At 43.7% G+C, this 19598-nt stretch overlaps 1 protein-coding gene across 1 annotated transcript; it reads right to left on the bottom strand.

The window, feature by feature from the left end:
• Nucleotides 1-1258: 1258 nt before the first annotated feature.
• tmem144b (transmembrane protein 144b) lies at nt 1259-11192 on the bottom strand. The gene is made up of 12 exons (XM_076286622.1): nt 11168-11192; nt 10864-11001; nt 9631-9753; nt 8833-8932; nt 8432-8512; nt 7959-8055; nt 5641-5714; nt 5207-5325; nt 4951-5070; nt 3935-4032; nt 2273-2326; nt 1259-1342 (listed from the first exon to the last, which is right to left on the bottom strand). Exons 1-12 carry the CDS (start codon nt 11190-11192, stop codon nt 1259-1261), a joined length of 1113 nt encoding a protein of 370 aa, XP_076142737.1.
• Between the last annotated feature and the right edge of the window lie 8406 nt (nt 11193-19598).

Raw genomic sequence — 19598 nt, forward strand, 5'->3', positions numbered from 1 at the left:
GGGTGCTCTGTCAATCATAACCCTTCACTTCCCCCTGTATGTGGTTTAACCAGAGACTTTCTAATGAGAAGACAGCACTTAAAAAATCCCCCCATAGAAATGCATGGGGTTAGTTTGTAACGCCAATATGGCAATTGTTTACACTTATCCCGCCCCTTCCGCGACAAAAAAGTTGACATGTGAATACATGGAGCCAATCATGTGTTGTGAATACATTGTGCCAATCATGTGGTGTGTTGTGAATACATCGTGCCAATCATGTGCTGCTGGAGCAAGGTTGGTATCGTGAAGCCTTGCACACGCGCATTTCTGCTTGAATACATGCCCGATAAGTGCCCCAAAAGAGTTACAATATATTGGCCGCCGAGTGGAGGAACTTGCCTAAAAGGACTTTGGTTTAACTGCTGATAGAGAATCAGAAGGAAAGCAAAGCAAAGGATTGAACCTTCGATAGCCTTCAAGCAGCATGAATGTAGTGCAGGGAGAGATGCCATGGTAATTCAGACACTCTTTTGGGCTCCTATTTATAGTGAGTGGAGCTCCTTTCTCAGAGTAAGACATTTGGACACATTCACACCATGCCTCTAATCAGTTAAGGCACTGCAGGAACACTTCAAGCACAACCTTAGCAAGTGTCGGAGTTGACGACATGCTAGTAGTCGCTTTGTTAAGGGATTCTTTATCCCATTTCATGCACATTTAGCCACTGAGCAGAGTTCTGTCAGTCTACCCAAAACAGCAACCAGCCATTTCAAGTAAATTGACTACACACACTCAATGAAAAGAAAATTGAAGTCTCAGTGCTGCAGCAAATACACACAATTAAAAAAAGTGATAATTATAACACTAGCATATTTTTAACTACTGGAAACACTTTCCCACCAGTTTTGTGATTTGAAATCATAAATGTTACGGCAAAGACACTTTGTGACTTTTCACACACATATACAGTAAGACGAGAACAGAACACAAAATTGACTTGGTCCATTTGATTATAAATATGTTTTATTTTCATTGTAAACACCAACTCTTTCACTTCCAACTTATTTTTCCCCCCAAACATCACTTTAAATTGACCACGCACACAAAAACACTGTTTGGACAGCCAGGGCTTCCAGTAGTCTGCTCTCGTCACGTGAGTGGTCAGCAGCAGCAGCAGCAGCAACTGAAAGAGGTAATCTCACCACAGAGGGTCCAGAGGTGACTGAGAAGACACCAGAGCTACAGCGACCTCTGCTGGTCATCTGGAGAACAGCTCTTACATTTTGGAGAGGGCAGTCAGCACAGTTCCAGTCAAGACCACCGCAGCAGCCAAAATAAACACAAGGCAGTTGGCCAGACCCTGTGGGCAACACACTCACAGTCAGGCCACACTGCATGGGCACGGTTCTCATTAAAGTAACCATAATGGCGTGAATAAGCACTGGGAGCACAGCTAAGTGTATTTGGAGTGTGCACTAAAACACACAGATCAGTGAGTCATTCAGCACTGTACAGAACACCACAATCTTCCACAACAATGGCATAATTATGTAGAGAATCATGGAGAGGAGGATGGTGAACAAAATTAAACATCTCCCCCTCTTGAGGTCGCATCAGGCTCTGGGAGCATCTCTGGTTTGGCCTGGCGTATTGCATGCGTAATCAAACTAAACACTCAGTAAAATTGCAAGGAGCATCACACCAGTCCCAACACAATCAAGCCCCCATTGGCTCCCAAAACAGCCAGTCATCCAGGAGCAAATGGAGCAGAGAGGAGGGTACGCAACCCACAGACAAACAGGAGGAAGAAAATCACCCAAAACACCACCACAGAGAGAACTGGGGGGTATTCCAAGTACGTGGTTTAGTGATAAACCTGGGTTAGTTAACTCAGAGTAGGTGGTAAACCTCCTAATAGAAGAGCTGTATGGCTTCATTCTCCTAACAAATCAATACCATAGGGCTCTTGTTTACCACTTACTCAGAGTTAACTCTGATAGGGTTTACCACTTATAGATTTGCTTAATTACCTGGGTAAGTTAACTCTCTTAATCATGCCTAATTAATTAAGCAAAGTAATTAAGCAAATCTATATCTTAATCATGCCTAACTGACTACAATCCATCCTCATTGGTGGGCCTTTACTGGACGGGATGGAGGTTACTGGGAACAGCTGACTATGTACCTCTCCTCTCCATGTGGGAAGGTATGTGATGTGTGTGAGTGTGAGTGTGAGCATTCTGTGCATCAGTATGTGTGTGTGCAGATTCAGAATGCCAATACAACTCACCCGAACTTCTTTAAAGACCACACTTCCCCACATTGCTGCTACAAGGCTGTAACCCTGGAGGACAAAGAGATGTGCTTACACAAACACACAAACAGCAGTTGCAATGACATCAACAAACTGATATATATATTGGAGAACAGTAACCTGTGACTATTACACACACCAGAGCACTAATTATTGGGATCTGTAGGGGAAGTAGTATATTGCTTGATCTGACCGTTTCCCCATTTAGAGCCAAAACTGCACGGTCTTTTAGAATGCAGGTTTTTAGAATGCAGACATGTGACTGTAATTGAGAAATACGACAAGAATTTACCTTAACTTGAGTGTAATAATAATATATTACATATATTAATAATATAATATAATATATTAATATAATAATCAACCGCCTACTAAAAACTTTGTAGACAATAATCACATTAGTCATACTGACAAAATGGGGAACAAGGTTCAAGCACATTTGTCTGCCAGAGACATAAATTCTTGGCATAATTGCTAGTTTGTCATCGAGCCTACAATTTCAAATCCGTGATCTGGGACTGATTAAGAACAACCCCAATAGCTTTTTTGATTAATGGCTGAACAAGTACTTCATAAACAGCACATTAATCAAGTCAAGGGTAAGACAAAGAAAAGTGCACTTACACGTACAACACAATCAAGACAGATGGGCTTGTCCCGCCCAGTGTTGACAAATCCATAGTGAACAGGTTTATTCACAAGATCCAAACACTACACACAATTTCACATTAGCCAGCAACCTTTTTTCCCATGTGTATGAAAATCATGGCTGAGGACTTAATAAAGACAGAAGTTGAAAGTTAACATTTCCTTTGACTGAATGCAACTATTTGGACTACTGGGACCATCTCATTCTACATAGAGGGATTTTTGACACGGAACTTACGTACTTACTTCTCCATGTTTTCTACACATTTTCTAAGACTCCCACTGATCACCTCATATTAGATTACCAATACCTTTATCTTACAAAAGATATTAAAGCCAGGCAGCTAAACTACTGGCTTTACCAATATTTCAATTATCAATTGTCAAGTTCCAGTTCAGGAAGACTCAGTAATGTTCCCAGAGGTGTGAATGTTTCTACGCTAACGATGGGTCACTTTTGAAGATTCGCCAAACTGCTGATCTGCTGGCTTCCCGGAGAACAACCGACTCGTGCTTCCGGAGCTCCGGCCTGCCTGAAACACGCTCAAGAGCACCTGACTTGCGATGGACTGTTCAAGAGCACAATGTTGCTCAATATGTTAAATACCAGGAGAGTCACCAATATGCAAGGCCAATGTTTTTTTTGTTCTTGTTTATTTGTTTTTGGTTTATTTTATTGTTTGTGAAATGTTTTATGTCTTGGTATCACGCACGGGTACGCTGGTGACAACGCCGCTCTGTCTGGCATCTTTTGTCTTGTGTCAATGTCTTGTGTGTGAGCACTTTGGGTTGCACTCTGTGCATAGATAAATGCACTATATAAATAAAAGTGACTAGACTTGACTTAATGTGAACATAAAACACTAAAATGAGAAATACAGGTTAATAATAATAATAATAATAATAATAATAATAATAATAAAATAAAAATAATAATAAAAATAATAATAAGACCATACAGTAGAACACAGCCTTGCAATGAGTACTCACGGCAGTCACAATAGGAAAGGTGATGATTGTGTTCAGGTAGGTGTTGGCCATAAACCAGGAGTATGTGGCTAATCCCCACATGGTCCCGCTCAGGAGCGCTGCAAAGACACACACATTAGAAAAACGCCCTGTGCAAAGTGGGGGGGAGGGGGGGGTGCATTTTGTACCATCCTAAGGACCCTCCTTTGTTAGAAGGCAGGGAGTGGCCTGGCATAGAACCCTAATGTGTGCATCCTAAGGTCCCTCCTCCATTAGAAGGCAGGGAGTGGCCCTGTGTAGGATCTTAATGTGAGCATCCCAAGGACCCTCCTCAGTTAGAAGACAGGGAGTGGCCCTGCGTAGGACCCTAATGTGTGCATCCTAGGGAGTGGCCCTGCGTAGGACCCTAATGTGTGCATCCTAGGGAGTGGCCCTGCGTAGAACCCTAATGTGTGCATCCTAGGGAGTGGTGGGTTTAAACCTGGTGGGTTTAAAGGTGTACTGTATGTGTGTGTGGAGGGGATATCTGGTGGGTCTAAGTGTGTGTGTGTGTGTGTGTGTGTGTGGAGGGGGTACCTGGTGGGTTGAGAGATGTGTGTGTAGAGGGGATACCTGGTGGGTTTAAAGGTGTACTGCATGTGTGTGTGGAGGGGATACCTGGTGGGTCTAAGTGTGTGTGTGTGTGTGGAGGGGGTACCTGGTGGGTTTAGAGATGTGTGTGTGTAGAGGGGGCACCTGGTGGGTTTAGAGGTGTGTGGGTGTGTAGAGGGGATACCTGGTGGGTTTAAAGGTGTGTGTAGGTGGAGGGGATACCTGGTGGGTTTAGAGATGTGTGTGTGTAGAGGGGATACCTGGTGGGTTTAGGTGTGTGTAGGTGGAGGGGATACCTGGTGGGTTTAGAGATGTGTGTGTGTGGAGGGGGCACCTGGTGGGTTTAGAGATGTGTGTGTGTAGAGGGGATACCTGGTGGGTTTAGGTGTGTGTAGGTGGAGGGGGCACCTGGTGGGTTTAGAGGTGTGTGGGTGTGGAGGGGGCACCTGGGAGGACGGCTCTGGGGTATAGGCAAGGTTTGTTCTTCATGGCCACACAGTAGATCAGGAAGTATAAAGTACTTGTCAGGAAGATCCCGTTATACTGGGCAAAGCAGTAGTCGAGATCTGCACGCGCAAACACACACACAAAAAAATCAGTTCCACTTCATGCTAATGCCATTAGCTTACTGTACACCTAAATCTGGTGTCCAATTGTACAAAGCAGTGGTTTGCTAACTGTGTTAAAGCAGTGACGACCCACCGTTCTGGCTGGCCCCTGAGAACATGCTGCCGTTGACCAAGGCCTGGTGCTTGATGTAGAGGAGAGGCACAAATGTGAAGCCGTAAAAGATCCCAGCTATGACAGCCAGCGAGCAACCTCTGAAATCACACATGCACAATCAATAGATTAGGAATAAAGCCATGTCTCAAGCACACATGCACAATCAATAGATTAGGAATAAAGCCATGTCTCATAAGCACACATGTGCACTTTGTGATTAAGTAGCTTCTTACCAAATCCAATCCAAGTGACATTTTAACCATTCACACTCTTTTAGCTCTTTGCCCCTGGTGACTTTCAAGTAGTGTCAATGTCTGACCCTTTTTATCTGACCGTCTGTCCAGGTCTCCCATTGAACACAAACTGACTTGGGGAAGTCTAGATTATTGAAAGCTCCATACAGTGCTACTCACAGGAGGCGTTTGGACTTGGGGGAGATGGAGTCCAACCATGCCCCAGAGTCATCACAGTAGTCAGGGTTCAGTCTCTGTGGAGGGAAACACAGGCAAGCTGCTTACAATGACAATGTTAAAATATGCAAACCAATGCAATTAAACATTGCTGAACAGTAGTTCAGTACTGTAGAGTTGTGACATGTTGAAGCGTGTGTATTTATACTACTCACAAAAAGTTAGGAGTCAGTACAGAAAGTACTGAAACATTGAACTGTTGGGACATGTGCATTCAAAAGTTCAGAGGTCACATTAAGTTCACCTGTAAAGGTTATTGTGAATTTTAGGTTTATCCTGAAATTTCACCCAAAAGCCGAATATCCCTAACTGAGAGTGAGAGTGTGAGAGAGGTGTGTGTGTGTGTGTGGTGAGAGAGAGAGAGGTGTGCGAGAGAGGTAGGTGTGAGTGAGTGAGTGTGTGTGTGTGTGTGTGTGTGTGGTGTGCGAGAGAGGTAGGTGTGTGTGTGGTGTGCGAGAGAGGTAGGGGTGTGTGTGTGTGTGTGAGGTGTGCGAGAGAGGTAGGTGTGTGTGTGTGTGTGTGTGTGTGTGTGTGTGTGTGTGTGGTGTGCGAGAGAGGTAGATGTGCGTGAGTGAGTATGTGTGTGAGGTGTGCGAGGGAGGTAGGTGTGTGTGTGTGTGTGTGTGTGTGTGAGGTGTGCGAGAGAGGTAGGTGTGTGTGTGTGTGTGTGTGTGTGAGGTGTGCAAGAGAGGTAGGTGTGTGTGTGTGTGAGGTGTGCGAGAGAGGTAGGTGTGTGTGTGTGTGTGAGGTGTGCGAGAGGGGTAGGTGTGTGTGTGTGTGTGTGAGGTGTGCGAGAGGTGTAGGTGTGTGTGTGTGTGTGTGTGAGGTGTGCGAGAGGGGTAGGTGTGTGTGTGTGTGTGAGGTGTGCGAGAGAGGTAGGTGTGTGTGTGTGTGTGGTGTGCGAGAGAGGTAGGTGTGTGTGTGTGTGGTGTGCGAGAGAGGTAGGGGTGTGTGTGTGTGTGTGAGGTGTGCGAGAGGTAGGTGTGTGTGTGTGTGTGTGTGTGTGTGGTGTGCGAGAGAGGTAGGTGTGTGTGTGTGTGTGTGTGTGGTGTGCGAGAGAGGTAGGGGTGTGTGTGTGTGTGTGTGTGAGGTGTGCGTGTGTGTGTGTGTGAGGTGTGCGAGAGGTAGGTGTGTGTGTGTGTGTGTGTGGTGTGCGAGAGAGGTAGGTGTGTGTGTGTGTGTGTGTGTGTGTGGTGTGCGAGAGAGGTAGGGGTGTGTGTGTGTGTGTGAGGTGTGCGAGAGAGGTAGGTGTGTGTGTGAGGTGTGCGAGAGGTAGGTGTGTGTGTGAGGTGTGCGAGAGGTAGGTGTGTGTGTGTGAGGTGTGCGAGAGAGGTAGGTGTGTGTGTGTGTGTGTGTGTGTGAGGTGTGCGAGAGAGGTAGGTGTGTGTGTGTGAGGTGTGCGAGAGAGGTAGGTGTGTGTGTGTGTGTGTGTGTGTGAGGTGTGCGAGAGAGGTAGGTGTGTGTGTGAGGTGTGCGAGAGAGGTAGGTAGGTGTGTGTGTGTGTGTGTGAGGTGTGCGAGAGTGCGTGCGAGAGAGAGGCGTGCATGCGTGCGGGAGGCGTGCGTGCGGGAGGCGTGCGTGCGGGAGGTGTGCGTGCGTGCGGGAGGTGTGCGTGCGTGCGGGAGGTGTGCGTGCGGGAGGGAGGTGTGCGTGCGGGAGGGAGGTGTGCGTGCGGGAGGGAGGTGTGCGTGTGTCTCGCTATACTAATGTTTGTCTCGCTATAGAATGATCATTGGGTTGAGTTTAAGCACTGGTGAGCACCCTTTTGGGCTACATCACGAGCGATCGCACCCCGAGGTCATTACAATGTCTGAGGCACGAGGTCTGTCTGCGTGGGATGTTAATCAAAACGGGAACACTGATGGGGATTGTTAACCAGATTTATGAAAGGGTAGATTTCAATCTCAGTTTATGCAATAGCTCTGGCTAATACCATTTGTGTATGTGTATGTGAGTCAGTCTGTAAAGCGCTATAAGTCCACAGTCCATAGTGGTGCAAAGACTAAAGGTAGTTTCAATGTCAGGAAGTACAGTCCATTTTAAAATCAATGCCACTTCAGTTTTTAAAAGAAACGTGTTTAAATAGTAAGGATTTATCTTTACTAATAACAGCCATTATGTCCCATTTCTCTGGTCTTAATCGATTCATAGCTGGGGCATCACAAAATGGCTAACACACACAGCCAGTGACCATACACCATAGAGAAGACACACACACACTCTTACTCCGTCTATGAGGGGTGATGCGCACACACACTTACCCGGTCTATGAGGAGGGGTGACGCCTCTGGTATTTGGGACATCCTGTGTCTGATCTGGGGCTCTATATTACTCTTCACGCAGAGGAACATGCACAAGCTGGAGGGGAAAACCAGCACGCTTGAACACCCCCAGCCTGAACAACCCCAGCACACTTTAACAGCCCCAGCCAGAACAATCACCTCCAGAGGCCAGAGGCCAGCCCTGGAGCTGTTAAAATTCAAGATTCAAGTGCAGTATATAAAATCCAAATTGTAGTTTACAATAGATAGATAGTCTGTTGATGATCTGGGCAGACTATCCATGTGATCAAACAGGGGACCGATAATTCTACTCTACTCTCTCGCACTTTGCCAGATTGCAGGACGACATTTCAAGATCTACGCCATTCTACTTCTTTACTATTACCTAATTCCTATTACTAATGTGAATAACCGTAGACACCCCACATACCCAGATGCCCACAACGCCTCACCTGAACAGACAGAGGGCTGCGCCACAGTAGTTCAGCACGGGCCTGGACACCTCCTGTGTGCCAATGCCAAACCAACCAAACCTTAGGACAAGCACAGGGAGATCGATTAGCACACACATGCATATCAAACAGCATTCAAACTACATTCACACACTGGCTTTGTGATGTGGACATTTGGATACACCAGCTATCTTTAATGCATGCTGGCTTTGTGATGGACATTTGGATACACCAGCTATCTTTAATGCATGCTGGCTTTGTGGTGTGGACATTTGGATACACCAGCTATCTTTAACGCATGCTGGCTTTGTGGTGTGGACATTTGGATACACCAGCTATCTTTAACGCATGCTGGCTTTGTGGTGTGGCTTTGTGGACATTTTCTGTATTGGAGGCGTTACCTTGAGCTGGCCCACCCCATCAGCAGTCCAGTGGACCCCCACAACAGGACACCCAGGCCCAGACCAACAGACTTTATGATGGAAATCGCAGTAATGTTACCTGAAAAGGACCGGACAGGACAGGAGGTGAGGTGGAGTAGGGAGGTTGGTCATAGAGGTGTTGAAATTAATCAAATAATCGATGCATCATGATGCGGACATGGACAATGCTGCATTGACGCAGTGGCTGACCATAATCGATTATCTGTCTGTCAGATTATCTGCTGTGTTCAGACTTTGTTTATATCTTACTACTTGTATTTTTGGATGAAAACATACACAATATCGAATCGAAGACATGATAATCGTAATCTGAAAAAAACCTTCTCCTCTACAGCAGTCATTTTACTATGAGTATGTGCAATAATCCCCTTCTGTTGTATTGTGAAGACAAGAGACCATGTCCCCATATTCACAAATAAAGTCAACAGTTAAAGCAGACAAAGTAACAGACCAACAATGGCAGGAATTGAACCTGGAATGACCGATTCTCAGGCGTTGCACATTAAGTAAGAGGGCACACAAGACCATTAAGGTCAAAGGTTAGAACACACACAATGAAGTATCAAGACTTATCAAGGTTGCTGACACAGGGCAACTTGAAGGGTTAAGGGATGTAAACCTCTGGTTTCAATGGTCAGGAAACCCTGGCTTCTGTGTAATAGACATGGGCCTGTCCTGTCACGCAGAAATGTCCAAGAACCTCAGCTTTGCCGGCTCACCCTTTGGAACAGTAGGTGGGTTTACATGGGGCCTCACCTGTAGCCCAGATGGCTCCACCCAACATGGCCAATGGATGCACAGCCGGTGAGTGGAGGATTTGGTCCCCCAGGAAACCCACCAGCCAGATTGCCAGACAGCTCACCCACTGGATGAACATGCCTGCAGAAACAATACACTGTTAATAATGTTCAATCGGTCCACCTACTAGAAGAACATGTCATGTTAAGAACATGTTAGATGCAAAGAATTAAAAAATAAACTGTTAAGTGTCAGGTGTGTGGCCAGCTGGTACATAGCTCTGTACAGCATGTACATTAGGTAACCCTCCCTTCCAGTGCCTTCACAAACATGCTAGAATAAGATAGCTTGTTTGCTAGCAGGGCCGAGGTTTGAGTCCGGGTGAGATAAGGGCTGATGAGGTCAATTCAACACAGGTTAAATGTGCACATACACAACATCCCTGCCAAAAGTGACAGTGTAACCAAGAACTCAGTGTTTAGCGTCAACAGGCAATTACATGTTTGAATGCCAATGTGCAATACCCTACATGTGCAACAAAAACAGTCCATATTACTAGAGTTGGCCAACTGTAATCAGGAATAAATAAACCATGACTGACATGCTTAACACTGCAGCTGCCATTACCTTGGCTTATAGGTTGCATATGGCCCAACAAGTTTTGGCCTAAGGTCTTCACTCAAAAGTGATCAGTGTTACAATAGATCACTTCATCCAGTTATGTCAACACCATCAACCACACTTGAGTTGTGTTGGATTTACTGTAATGCGCCTTATTCACCCGGTAGCCAGAGCGAGGCTACAGGGTACACTTGCCATTACACCTAAGTCCAGCAGATGGTGGAGGAATGCACTCAGTTTGCAAACTGCCATAAAAAAAACTCACTGAAGAACAGGCCAGCTTTTTTTGGGGGCAGTTTGCAAACGGAGTGCATTACCACCATCTGCTGCACTGAGGTGTAATGCAAGTGTACCCTTTAGCATCGTTCTTGGTGCCGGGTGAATAAGGCGAAGTCAGGAAGTTTAGATAACTGAACTCCGACCAATTAATTTCAACACGTGGAACTCTGCCATATCTGGATTAAGTAGCCTAAATTAAGTAAGTAAAATAAAGTTTGTAAATTTAAGTCAATAAAATCACTACAAAGCATTCGCCACTTGACCAATTTTTGGAAAGGCACTAGTAAGATCAGCATTGAAACATTAATTTATTGGTTTTATCTATAATTGTGTTAAAATTCAACATCTCACCATCGCCCGTCTCCACCTTTTTCAAGGGGATGTACTGACTTCCGTAAAAGACAGCCGCCACCACACATCCGATATAGCCCAAAACTTCGCCAGACAAATGCCATGGCAGCTCGACATCAAAAGCAGATGCATCCAAATCTGTGCGAAGGTGACAGAAATGTGTGGGTCAGTTTCTAACATTACCTGTCATACGCGGCTCTGCCTGTTAAATAAGTATGAATAAATCAAGAAACTAACTATGACTATAATTGTAGTCGTCTGCCGTAACGCAAGTTCGTCTCATGTAACATATGATTAGGCCTACCTGATTCTCCGTTTGCGGCGACCATGGTGCATAGGATGTTAAGGGAGAACAAAACGTGCATTCTCCATGATGTCATCTTCAACGGCGAGCCCTGTGTAGTCAAAGTGATGGTCAATAGGTTGGATGGTTGAATAGTTGAGATTGGCGTTACGGCCTTAGCCGCAGAGCCAACAAACTCGCCTTGCTGGTTTTGGCTCACCTGGAATTAATAACTTTTATTTCTCTGTTAATGACGAGAGTGACAATCTGCCGGCCAATTAGACGATTAATCATGTTCAGCTTGCTGTGCGCTTATAACCCATAAAACCAGGGTGCGATTTGTAGGGGGGGGGATGGTGAGGATTCCCTCCCCCCCCCCCCCCCCTCTGGTTTTCCTATCCCTACCTCTGCTAAGTTATTTTTATCGTCGGGGGGGGACAACATTTATCCCCCCCTGCCCCTCATATTGATTAATGCTACTTCATATAAGTAAAGCGCTGCAACGTGAGAACAGTCTAGTAGGCTAGCCTACATAATAATCTGACATCAGAAACGCACCGTCACCGTCAGCACTGATGCTGCTGACACAGTGGCTGTGTGATAACTTAATTTGGCCTTGATCTTGCAGGACATTTCAGAATGTCGAGTGTGTAATCCATCATAAATGGTTCAATGGAAAGGTTAGCTGGACAAATGAAAGAAAACGAGAAGGATTCAGTGAAGCATAATAATGTTTTAGAACCTTCAAAATTAGAAAACTGATGCAACTGAGATGGAGGACAACTGCACGTAGAGTAGAACGTAGGCCTATTGTCCGAAGGAACTTACATTAAATGAGGAGATATTTGCTGAATGTCATAAAAAGTGTTAGGCTACAGAAATTGCTTGGCATCGATTATTCAATGGCTCTCTACCGAAACACCTGTAGTTTGCGGAGGACGAACGAGAAAGCACTCGTTTGATAAATCAGCCAGTAGTAGACAAATAACTTTTAGAAATAATCTGTACTGCAAAAACGAATGTTGGTGGGTATTTAAACTATCTAGCGGGTGTTTTAACAGCTGCAAGAAATAGAAGCTTCATAGTCTTTATGTTCTGGTTCGTAAATTATTTTCATAAAACTTCAAGTTGCCCTATAACTTTACTCTCCAAACTCTTCACTGCACTACAATTAACTGACAGTATGATAGGCTATTTATTTTCTGTAGGCTACAATATAACACATTTATTTTTTCAACTTTTGCAATATTACGCACTTGGCTACTGAACGCAAATCAGCAGGAGAGAGAATGCACGTAGCCTATCAGCGTGTAGCGCATTGTGTAGGCTATTTGGTTACCAACTAACACTGTTAGCCAATTCACTAACTTAAGACTTCAGTGCCATCATATACAACGTTTTTTTACACAACAAACACAGAATGACACTATTTAATTATGAAACTACATTTAATAGAACAATGTGGATTTGTGCAACTTCCATAAAAACAGAGCACAGACTATAATACATTACCTAGAGTATTGTAGGCCTATAGTCAAATTTGAATAACGTGGCCAAAAGCTTGTGGCATAATTAAATATGTCAATATTCTTTCCATTTATCATGCAACCATGCAAAAGCAATGGAACTATTGTAATTATATTTTACATTAGTAAAGCAGTCCTCTGATGTGCATGTTTTCACAAACTTTTTGTGAACAATGTTAGCACTTTAAACACTGGCTGCTTTGAAGTGCATGTATAACAATATAGCATAAAATGTAATAATTGTGATGTGATATAATGATAATTTGATGGGGGGTGGGTTCATGTAGGTGGGCCCTATGACCCCAAAGTATGCCATGACCGGGCCACAGGTCAAAGAAGTTGTCTATGTCCATGGCAACACTGGCATACAAATAAAGTCTATCAAAGGTCTGACATTAGACCTGAAGGTAGCATTTTAAATGGGTGTTTTTTTTAATACATAAGGTTTTTGAACACTTACAGTACAGTTACTTACAGCTTCTAACAAAAGTAGGGTGATATATATTTTACGTTTTCCCTTTAGTTAAGTTCAAAATAAAACGGACACAACAAAACAACAAACACTTGATTTTTTTTAAAAAATAGTCGTTTAGATTAGTCGATTAATCGAAAAATTAGTCGAAAGATTAGTCGTTAGAAAATTAGTCGTTAGTGGCAGCACTACCTTAGATAGATAGATAGATAGATAGATAGATACTTTATTGATCCTCAAGGGGAAATTCAAGGGTCTCAGTAGCATACAGACATAACACACAACATGCACTTACAGCAGAAATGGTAAACATAAGTATAAGTATAAACATATAACTAAAGACATTAGAAGATAAGAAAGATAAGAATACTAACAAATCTAAATACTAAATACACTATATAAGTTAAATTAAGAAAGTCCAATGTGCTTGAGGGTGATCAAGCATAAAACGCTTGTAGTGACAGGGCTGGGACTGGTGAGGTGCTAAAGGGAGTGAGTGTCATGGTGAAGGTGCAAACAGTAGTCCAACCATAGTCCTTAGTTATGTGTGCCTGGCAAGGTGCTCAAGAAAGTGAGTGTCATGGTGAAGGTGCAAAAAGTAGTCCAACATTAGTCCAACAGTGCAACAGTGCAAGAGTAAGTTCTAGAGACCAGCATAAATAATATAGACAATTAGGAGAGAAAAGTATAATGTAGACAAGATAAAATAAAAAAAACTATTTCAGTGCAAGAACAGGTTGAGGTAATAGGGTTATAGCCATTCATTCATTCAGTATTGTATCAGAAGCCTGACCGCAGCCATTGATCATGTGTGCTAATATAGCATGAAAAACAGTGTAGCAGTAAAAAAGTAGTGAAAACATTAGGCTGTGTACATTAGTAAAACAGTAGTAAAACAGTAGTGGGCAGTCAGTACTCAAAAAACATGGACATGGAGAGGGTGGAGAGGCAGACAGACTAAGCAGAGAAGTCTATCTCTCCTCTTCCCTTTAGTGAGGCATTGAACAGTTCAATGGCCATAGGAACAAATGACTTCCTCAGCCTTTCAATTGTGCATGGCAGTGAGCGAAGTCTCCAGCTGATAAAGCTCTTTTGGTTTTTGATAGTGCTGTAGAGCGGATGACATTCATTGTCCAAGATGTTGATCGGTTTGTTTAGGGTCCTTTTGTCAGATATTGAAGTGATGCACTCCAGTTCAGCTCCCACTACAGAGCCAGCCTTCCTTACCAGCCTGTCAAGTCGCCCAGCATCCTTCTTCTTTGCCCAGCATACCACTGCATAGAAGAGGGTGCTGGCCACAAGTGCATCAGTGCATCAGTGTTGGCTGACAGTGTTGGCTGACCAGTCCAGTTTATTGTCCAGGTGAAGACCCAGATACTTGTAGGTGCTTACCACCTCCACATTGACCCCATCAATGGAGACTGGTAGCAGAGCGGGCTTAGACCTGCGGAAATCCACCACCATCTCCTTGGTCTTTGAAGTGTTTAGTTGAAGGTGGTTGAGTTTGCACCACTGCACAAAGTCCTCCATCAGGCTCCTGTACTCCTCCTCTTGCTCGTCCCTGATACACCCCACAATTGCAGTATTTCTTCTGATATAACTTCTGATGATACTGCAATGGGTGTTATCCCAATGAAGCTAATTTGCCGGAACTTACCGACCAGAATATTGTGCACAAGGCGGAAGAAAGTACATTTCTAAAATGGGCGTGGCTGAATAATGTGAATAGAATTGAGGTTTGGGCTTTGACTTGGCCAATCCAGAACAATCACCTTGTTGTCTTTAAACCATTTCTGTGTAATTTTCGCTGTATGCCTCAGCTCATTATTTTGCTGGAGAGTAAATCTTCTTCCAAGTTGTAGTTCTCTTGCAGACTGAATCAGATTGTCCTCCAGGATTTCCATATATTTTGATCAATTAATTTTACTTCTACCTTTACAAGCCTTCCAGGGCCTGCAGTCGAGAAGTATCCCCACAGCACAGCATCCCCACTAGCCTGGCCCTGCCCACCTATCCTCTTTCAGGGAGATCTAGTCTGAAACACCATAGTTCATAACTGTTTCCCGCAGGCAAGAAAAAATGTCAGGCCAATCAGCGACGAGAGGAGAAGACAAAACCGAAACTTATTGTGATAAACAGAAGCAGCAATACTTTCAAACATCAAAAAATGCAGTTGGAGAAATTGAGAAATTTATTTACAGCAAAGGTAGACCCACATGACTGTTGATGCTGTTTATATGTAAAGTTTAGAAGAAGTAGGAAGTAACGTTAGGAATCTCTGATCAATGTGATTGGTACAGCATAGTTGGAGATGTTACATTTTACATTTCACTGCTGTTGTACATGTACAATCATGCATGTGACGAAAAAACTAAACTTGAACTTGAACTTGGTAAGGCTGGACCAATGATTTCAAAGTTAGTGCCTGTTGCGATGCAAGTGTTGCAAACGTTTCCCAATCGAGAGTCACCAGACTCTATTCACTTTGTGAAAGAGTTTGGATTTTCCAGGCTAGGATGCTACCACCACCATGCTTCAAATTAGGCATGGTGCATTTTTGGGTGATGTGCAGTATAGATATTAGAAACATAGATAACGCATTGGACTCCAGAACATATGTCAATAGTGCCGCAATCTTGGTGGGGTCAACAATCGAGCAGTCAATCACTGGAGGCCAATGGAGAAAATGTCTCTGATTGCCGGCATGTGTTGCCCATATACAGTAAGTTGTTGCTCCCAGCAATATGGCGGCCGCGTTGAGGTATATCACCTAATAGAACTCGATGGACAATGCGGTATCTAGGTTTCTAAGATGTGCCCTGTTTCGTCTCCACCAAAAACAGCATCTAGTCTGATGATCAAGCTCAATTCTGGTCTCATCAGACCAAAGAATCTTCTTCCATTTCACTTTGGAGTCTCCCACATGTCTTTGGACAAACTTTAGTTGAGATGTAACCCTTAAATAGACAGAAGTGAAAAATGAGTTGCAAAAAAAAAAAAACATTACATGTTATTATTACTTGTCTCTTTTGCACCAAAGGAAATCATTCCAACACTCATTTTTTTTTAAAATAAGTTGTATCTCCCGGGATACGCTCCTATATGCTAACCCCTTTGTCGTATTTGACACAAAATTAATTTTCAGTGACATGCATAACACATTGTGTATTGGTAAATTAATTGTATGGCTGATACATTTTGGGCTGTACCATGAAGGGAAAACTAATTAAACCACCTAAACCATATATTGTCTGAAAGCATATACCCTCAAGATATGAACTAACATGGGTTTTGACATTTGTCACCCTCCTCATGACGTGACAACCCAAAAAGGTATTAGCCATACACTGTACCAGAGATGGGACAAAGTCACTGTTTGGCAAGTCACAAGTCTCAAGTCTTAACGCTGAAGTCCAAGTCAAGTCCCAACTAATCTATCAGACTTTACATATTGAAGAGTTTTAAAACACTTATAATCACAAGCCCAAAGACAAACAAAGTGTCCTGTGTTCTCTTACTGAGGAAAAATAAGAGTGAATACAGGATTTTTGATTGTAATGAGTTCACTAACCTGGCATGCTAATAAAGCAACTTTAAAGGAACACACCGACATTTGGGGACTAATGCTTATTCACCATATTCCCCAGAGTTCAATAAGTCGATACATACCCTTCTCATCTCTGTGCGTGTAGTTACTCGGTCTGACGCACCCACCGCTAGCCTAGCTTAGCACAAATGCCTCGAAGTGGCCGGCTTCGTTAGTCTACACCTCCCAATAGTGACAAAAGAATTCCAACATTTTCCTATTTCCATGCTGTGATTTGTATAGTTACAATGTGTACAAATAACAATGTCAAATGAGACACAGCCCTTCTGTACGCATGTACAGTATATAGGCTACTTGGTTATGTTTTCATTCAGGGAAATCAATGCTCCTTGGGGTTTGAAGAAGTAACACCAGAGCTTTTCAGGAGCTGCCTGCAAATCACTTCGCTTAAGTAGCTGTGCTACAGAATGTCAACATAGTACCGATGTGGTATGAAATTGGGTTAGCCTAGGCTATTCACCGTCTTCCCTAGTATAGAGTTAGTGAGCAAAAGCATTTTTGTCTCCATGCATAGTGAATGGAATCTCTCGTCGCTGGATAGCATGTTGTTAGTAAAAGTGAGACAATCTCTAGCCTACTCTTTAAAAACACCCCCTAGAAGATGCTTGGAGATCTTGACCTTTTGAAGATCGAAACTATCTCAGCAACAGAGACATGAAACTGCCGCAAACAACCCCAACAAGATTCTTGGCGATTCTGACCTTTTGAAGATCAAAACTATCTCAGCAACAGAGACATGAAACTGCCCCAAGGTCCCTGGTCATTGGTCACTGACAAGTCCATAAAACTACAGTGCATTCTCCTCCAAGCACTTTGGGATGCCTCGAGCATGGACGGATTATGAACTTTCGGGCCCCTGGGCCTAGATGTATTAAGGGCCCCCCACTAATTGTCGCATATGAGTGTGTGTTGATGTGATTTCCTGTATTCTGGTGCATTTTGGGGATGGCCAATACTTTAATTCAATCAGATTCATAGCCTACATGCTGATGTGTTGATATTGAGGCAATGATTCCATGCAATGGCTTGGGTTTCAGGGCCCCCTGACCCATTTTTTCCCTGCCCCCTGACCCATTTTTTTCGGGGGGGGGGGGGTGGTCAGTGTTTATACCGGATCTGTGTTTGCATATTTAATACGTTTCATACACGTGTTTCAACACTGCATTTCGGTCGTTGCTTTTACCTTACCATTACCTTACGCATGCCAGTTATGTATCCACCAGCTGCCTGCCTGCCTGCAGCCTACTTCCAAAACTCCAAAGCTGCTTGCTGTCAGATTTGGTTCCGAGGGCACAAGTTCAGTGTATCAACAACACTCAATAACAGTTTATGTGATGTGTTAATCAATTAAATTCCCAACAATTTCGTAACAGCTAGTTCTGGAGTAGGCCATTCAACTAGCCCGCTTGCTTACGACGAGACTCAGGCACCCGCTTCCTTATTTGGGTTTTGGGTTGCCAGGTTTTAGCCTATGACAAAACGGTTGAAATTGAAACTAAGTGATTGTGTATGTGTAGGGTGTATTTCATACACAATCTGGCAACCTGAATGGATCAATGATTTTAAAATGAAGTTTGATGGCCATGCAAATTACGGGAGTTTTCCGGGAGAAATAACAAAACGGGAGGGTGCTGGGAGATGACCTTGAAATACGGGAGAAACCCGGGAGAAACGGGAGTGTTGAAAGGTATGCCCTGACCCCTTGGGCCCCTGGGACCGGCGCAGTGAGCTGCCTGCTACAGTGGCGCTCGGGAGCTTGCTCAAGGGCACTTCAGCCGTTCCTACTGGTCGAACTGGTTCCTACTGGTTCGGACCGGCAACCCTCCAAGTCCAAAGCGCTAGCCAGTAGGCCACGGCTGGCCCAAAAATGCGTATGATGAGAAGGTGTGGCCTTTGACATTGCAGGGGTATTGAGCAAATTTTTTGTTATTAACATGTAGTACTTAAGTGGTGTGGCTCCATATGTTTAAATTCAAAACAGTTGGAATGTTTTGGTAAGATATGGTGTCTTAAAGTGTCCTCTACCAAACGGTTGAGCAGGCAGTTAAAGGGTTTAAATAGACTGCAGGCTACACATTTTAAACATCAGTTTCTTGAGTCGTATAACTTGTATAAGGGCGCTTGTCATGTGGCCTATTCTGTCAGCACCAGCCTTGCTGGAACCTTATGGCTCTTCTCCTGAAGTATCATCCCCAAGTTCACGGGCCATACAATTACATTAAAGACCAGAAAAGTGGCGTCTAAATTTACATTGCATTTATTAATTGAGCAGATTAATTTATTATTTAATTATTTATATTATTTAATTTATAATTTATTATAAAATGTGTAGGCCTACTGAAACCTGTAACAAATGTGATGCTGTCATCAGACGGTTACATGAGACTACTCTCCCCTTTTCAAGTGCAGTCCGACTTTGCAAGCATGGTGGGCTATCTGAAGGACTTCCAGGCCTAAACTAGCACGCTTCAGATGTGGAATCTACGCCTGTCGGTTGAGCAAGGCACCTAACCCCTCACTGCTCCCCGAGCAGTGCTGTTGTTGCAGGCAGCTCACTGCGCCGGGATTAGAGTGTGCTTCACCTCACTGTGTGTTCACTGTGTGCTGAGTGTGTTTTACTAATTCATGGATTGGGATAAATGCAGACACCAAAGTTCCCTCACGGGATCAAAAGAGTATACTCATACTTATACTTACTTAAATTTGCATCACACTTTTAATTGAGTTTAGGCTGACACCCAGTGGTCATTTTCAGCACAGATTTGAAACCTGCTCATGGAATCAGAATAACCTATTCCAGACAGGACAGGATATCAGACAGTTGATTATTGTAACCTAAACATCTGC

Source organism: Alosa pseudoharengus, unplaced genomic scaffold, assembly GCF_046254945.1.
Source record: "Alosa pseudoharengus isolate Yale_2024_CS ecotype anadromous, Long Island Sound unplaced genomic scaffold, YU_APseudo_1.1 YU_APseudo_1.1_scf_16, whole genome shotgun sequence".
Lineage (NCBI taxonomy): Eukaryota > Metazoa > Chordata > Actinopteri > Clupeiformes > Clupeidae > Alosa > Alosa pseudoharengus.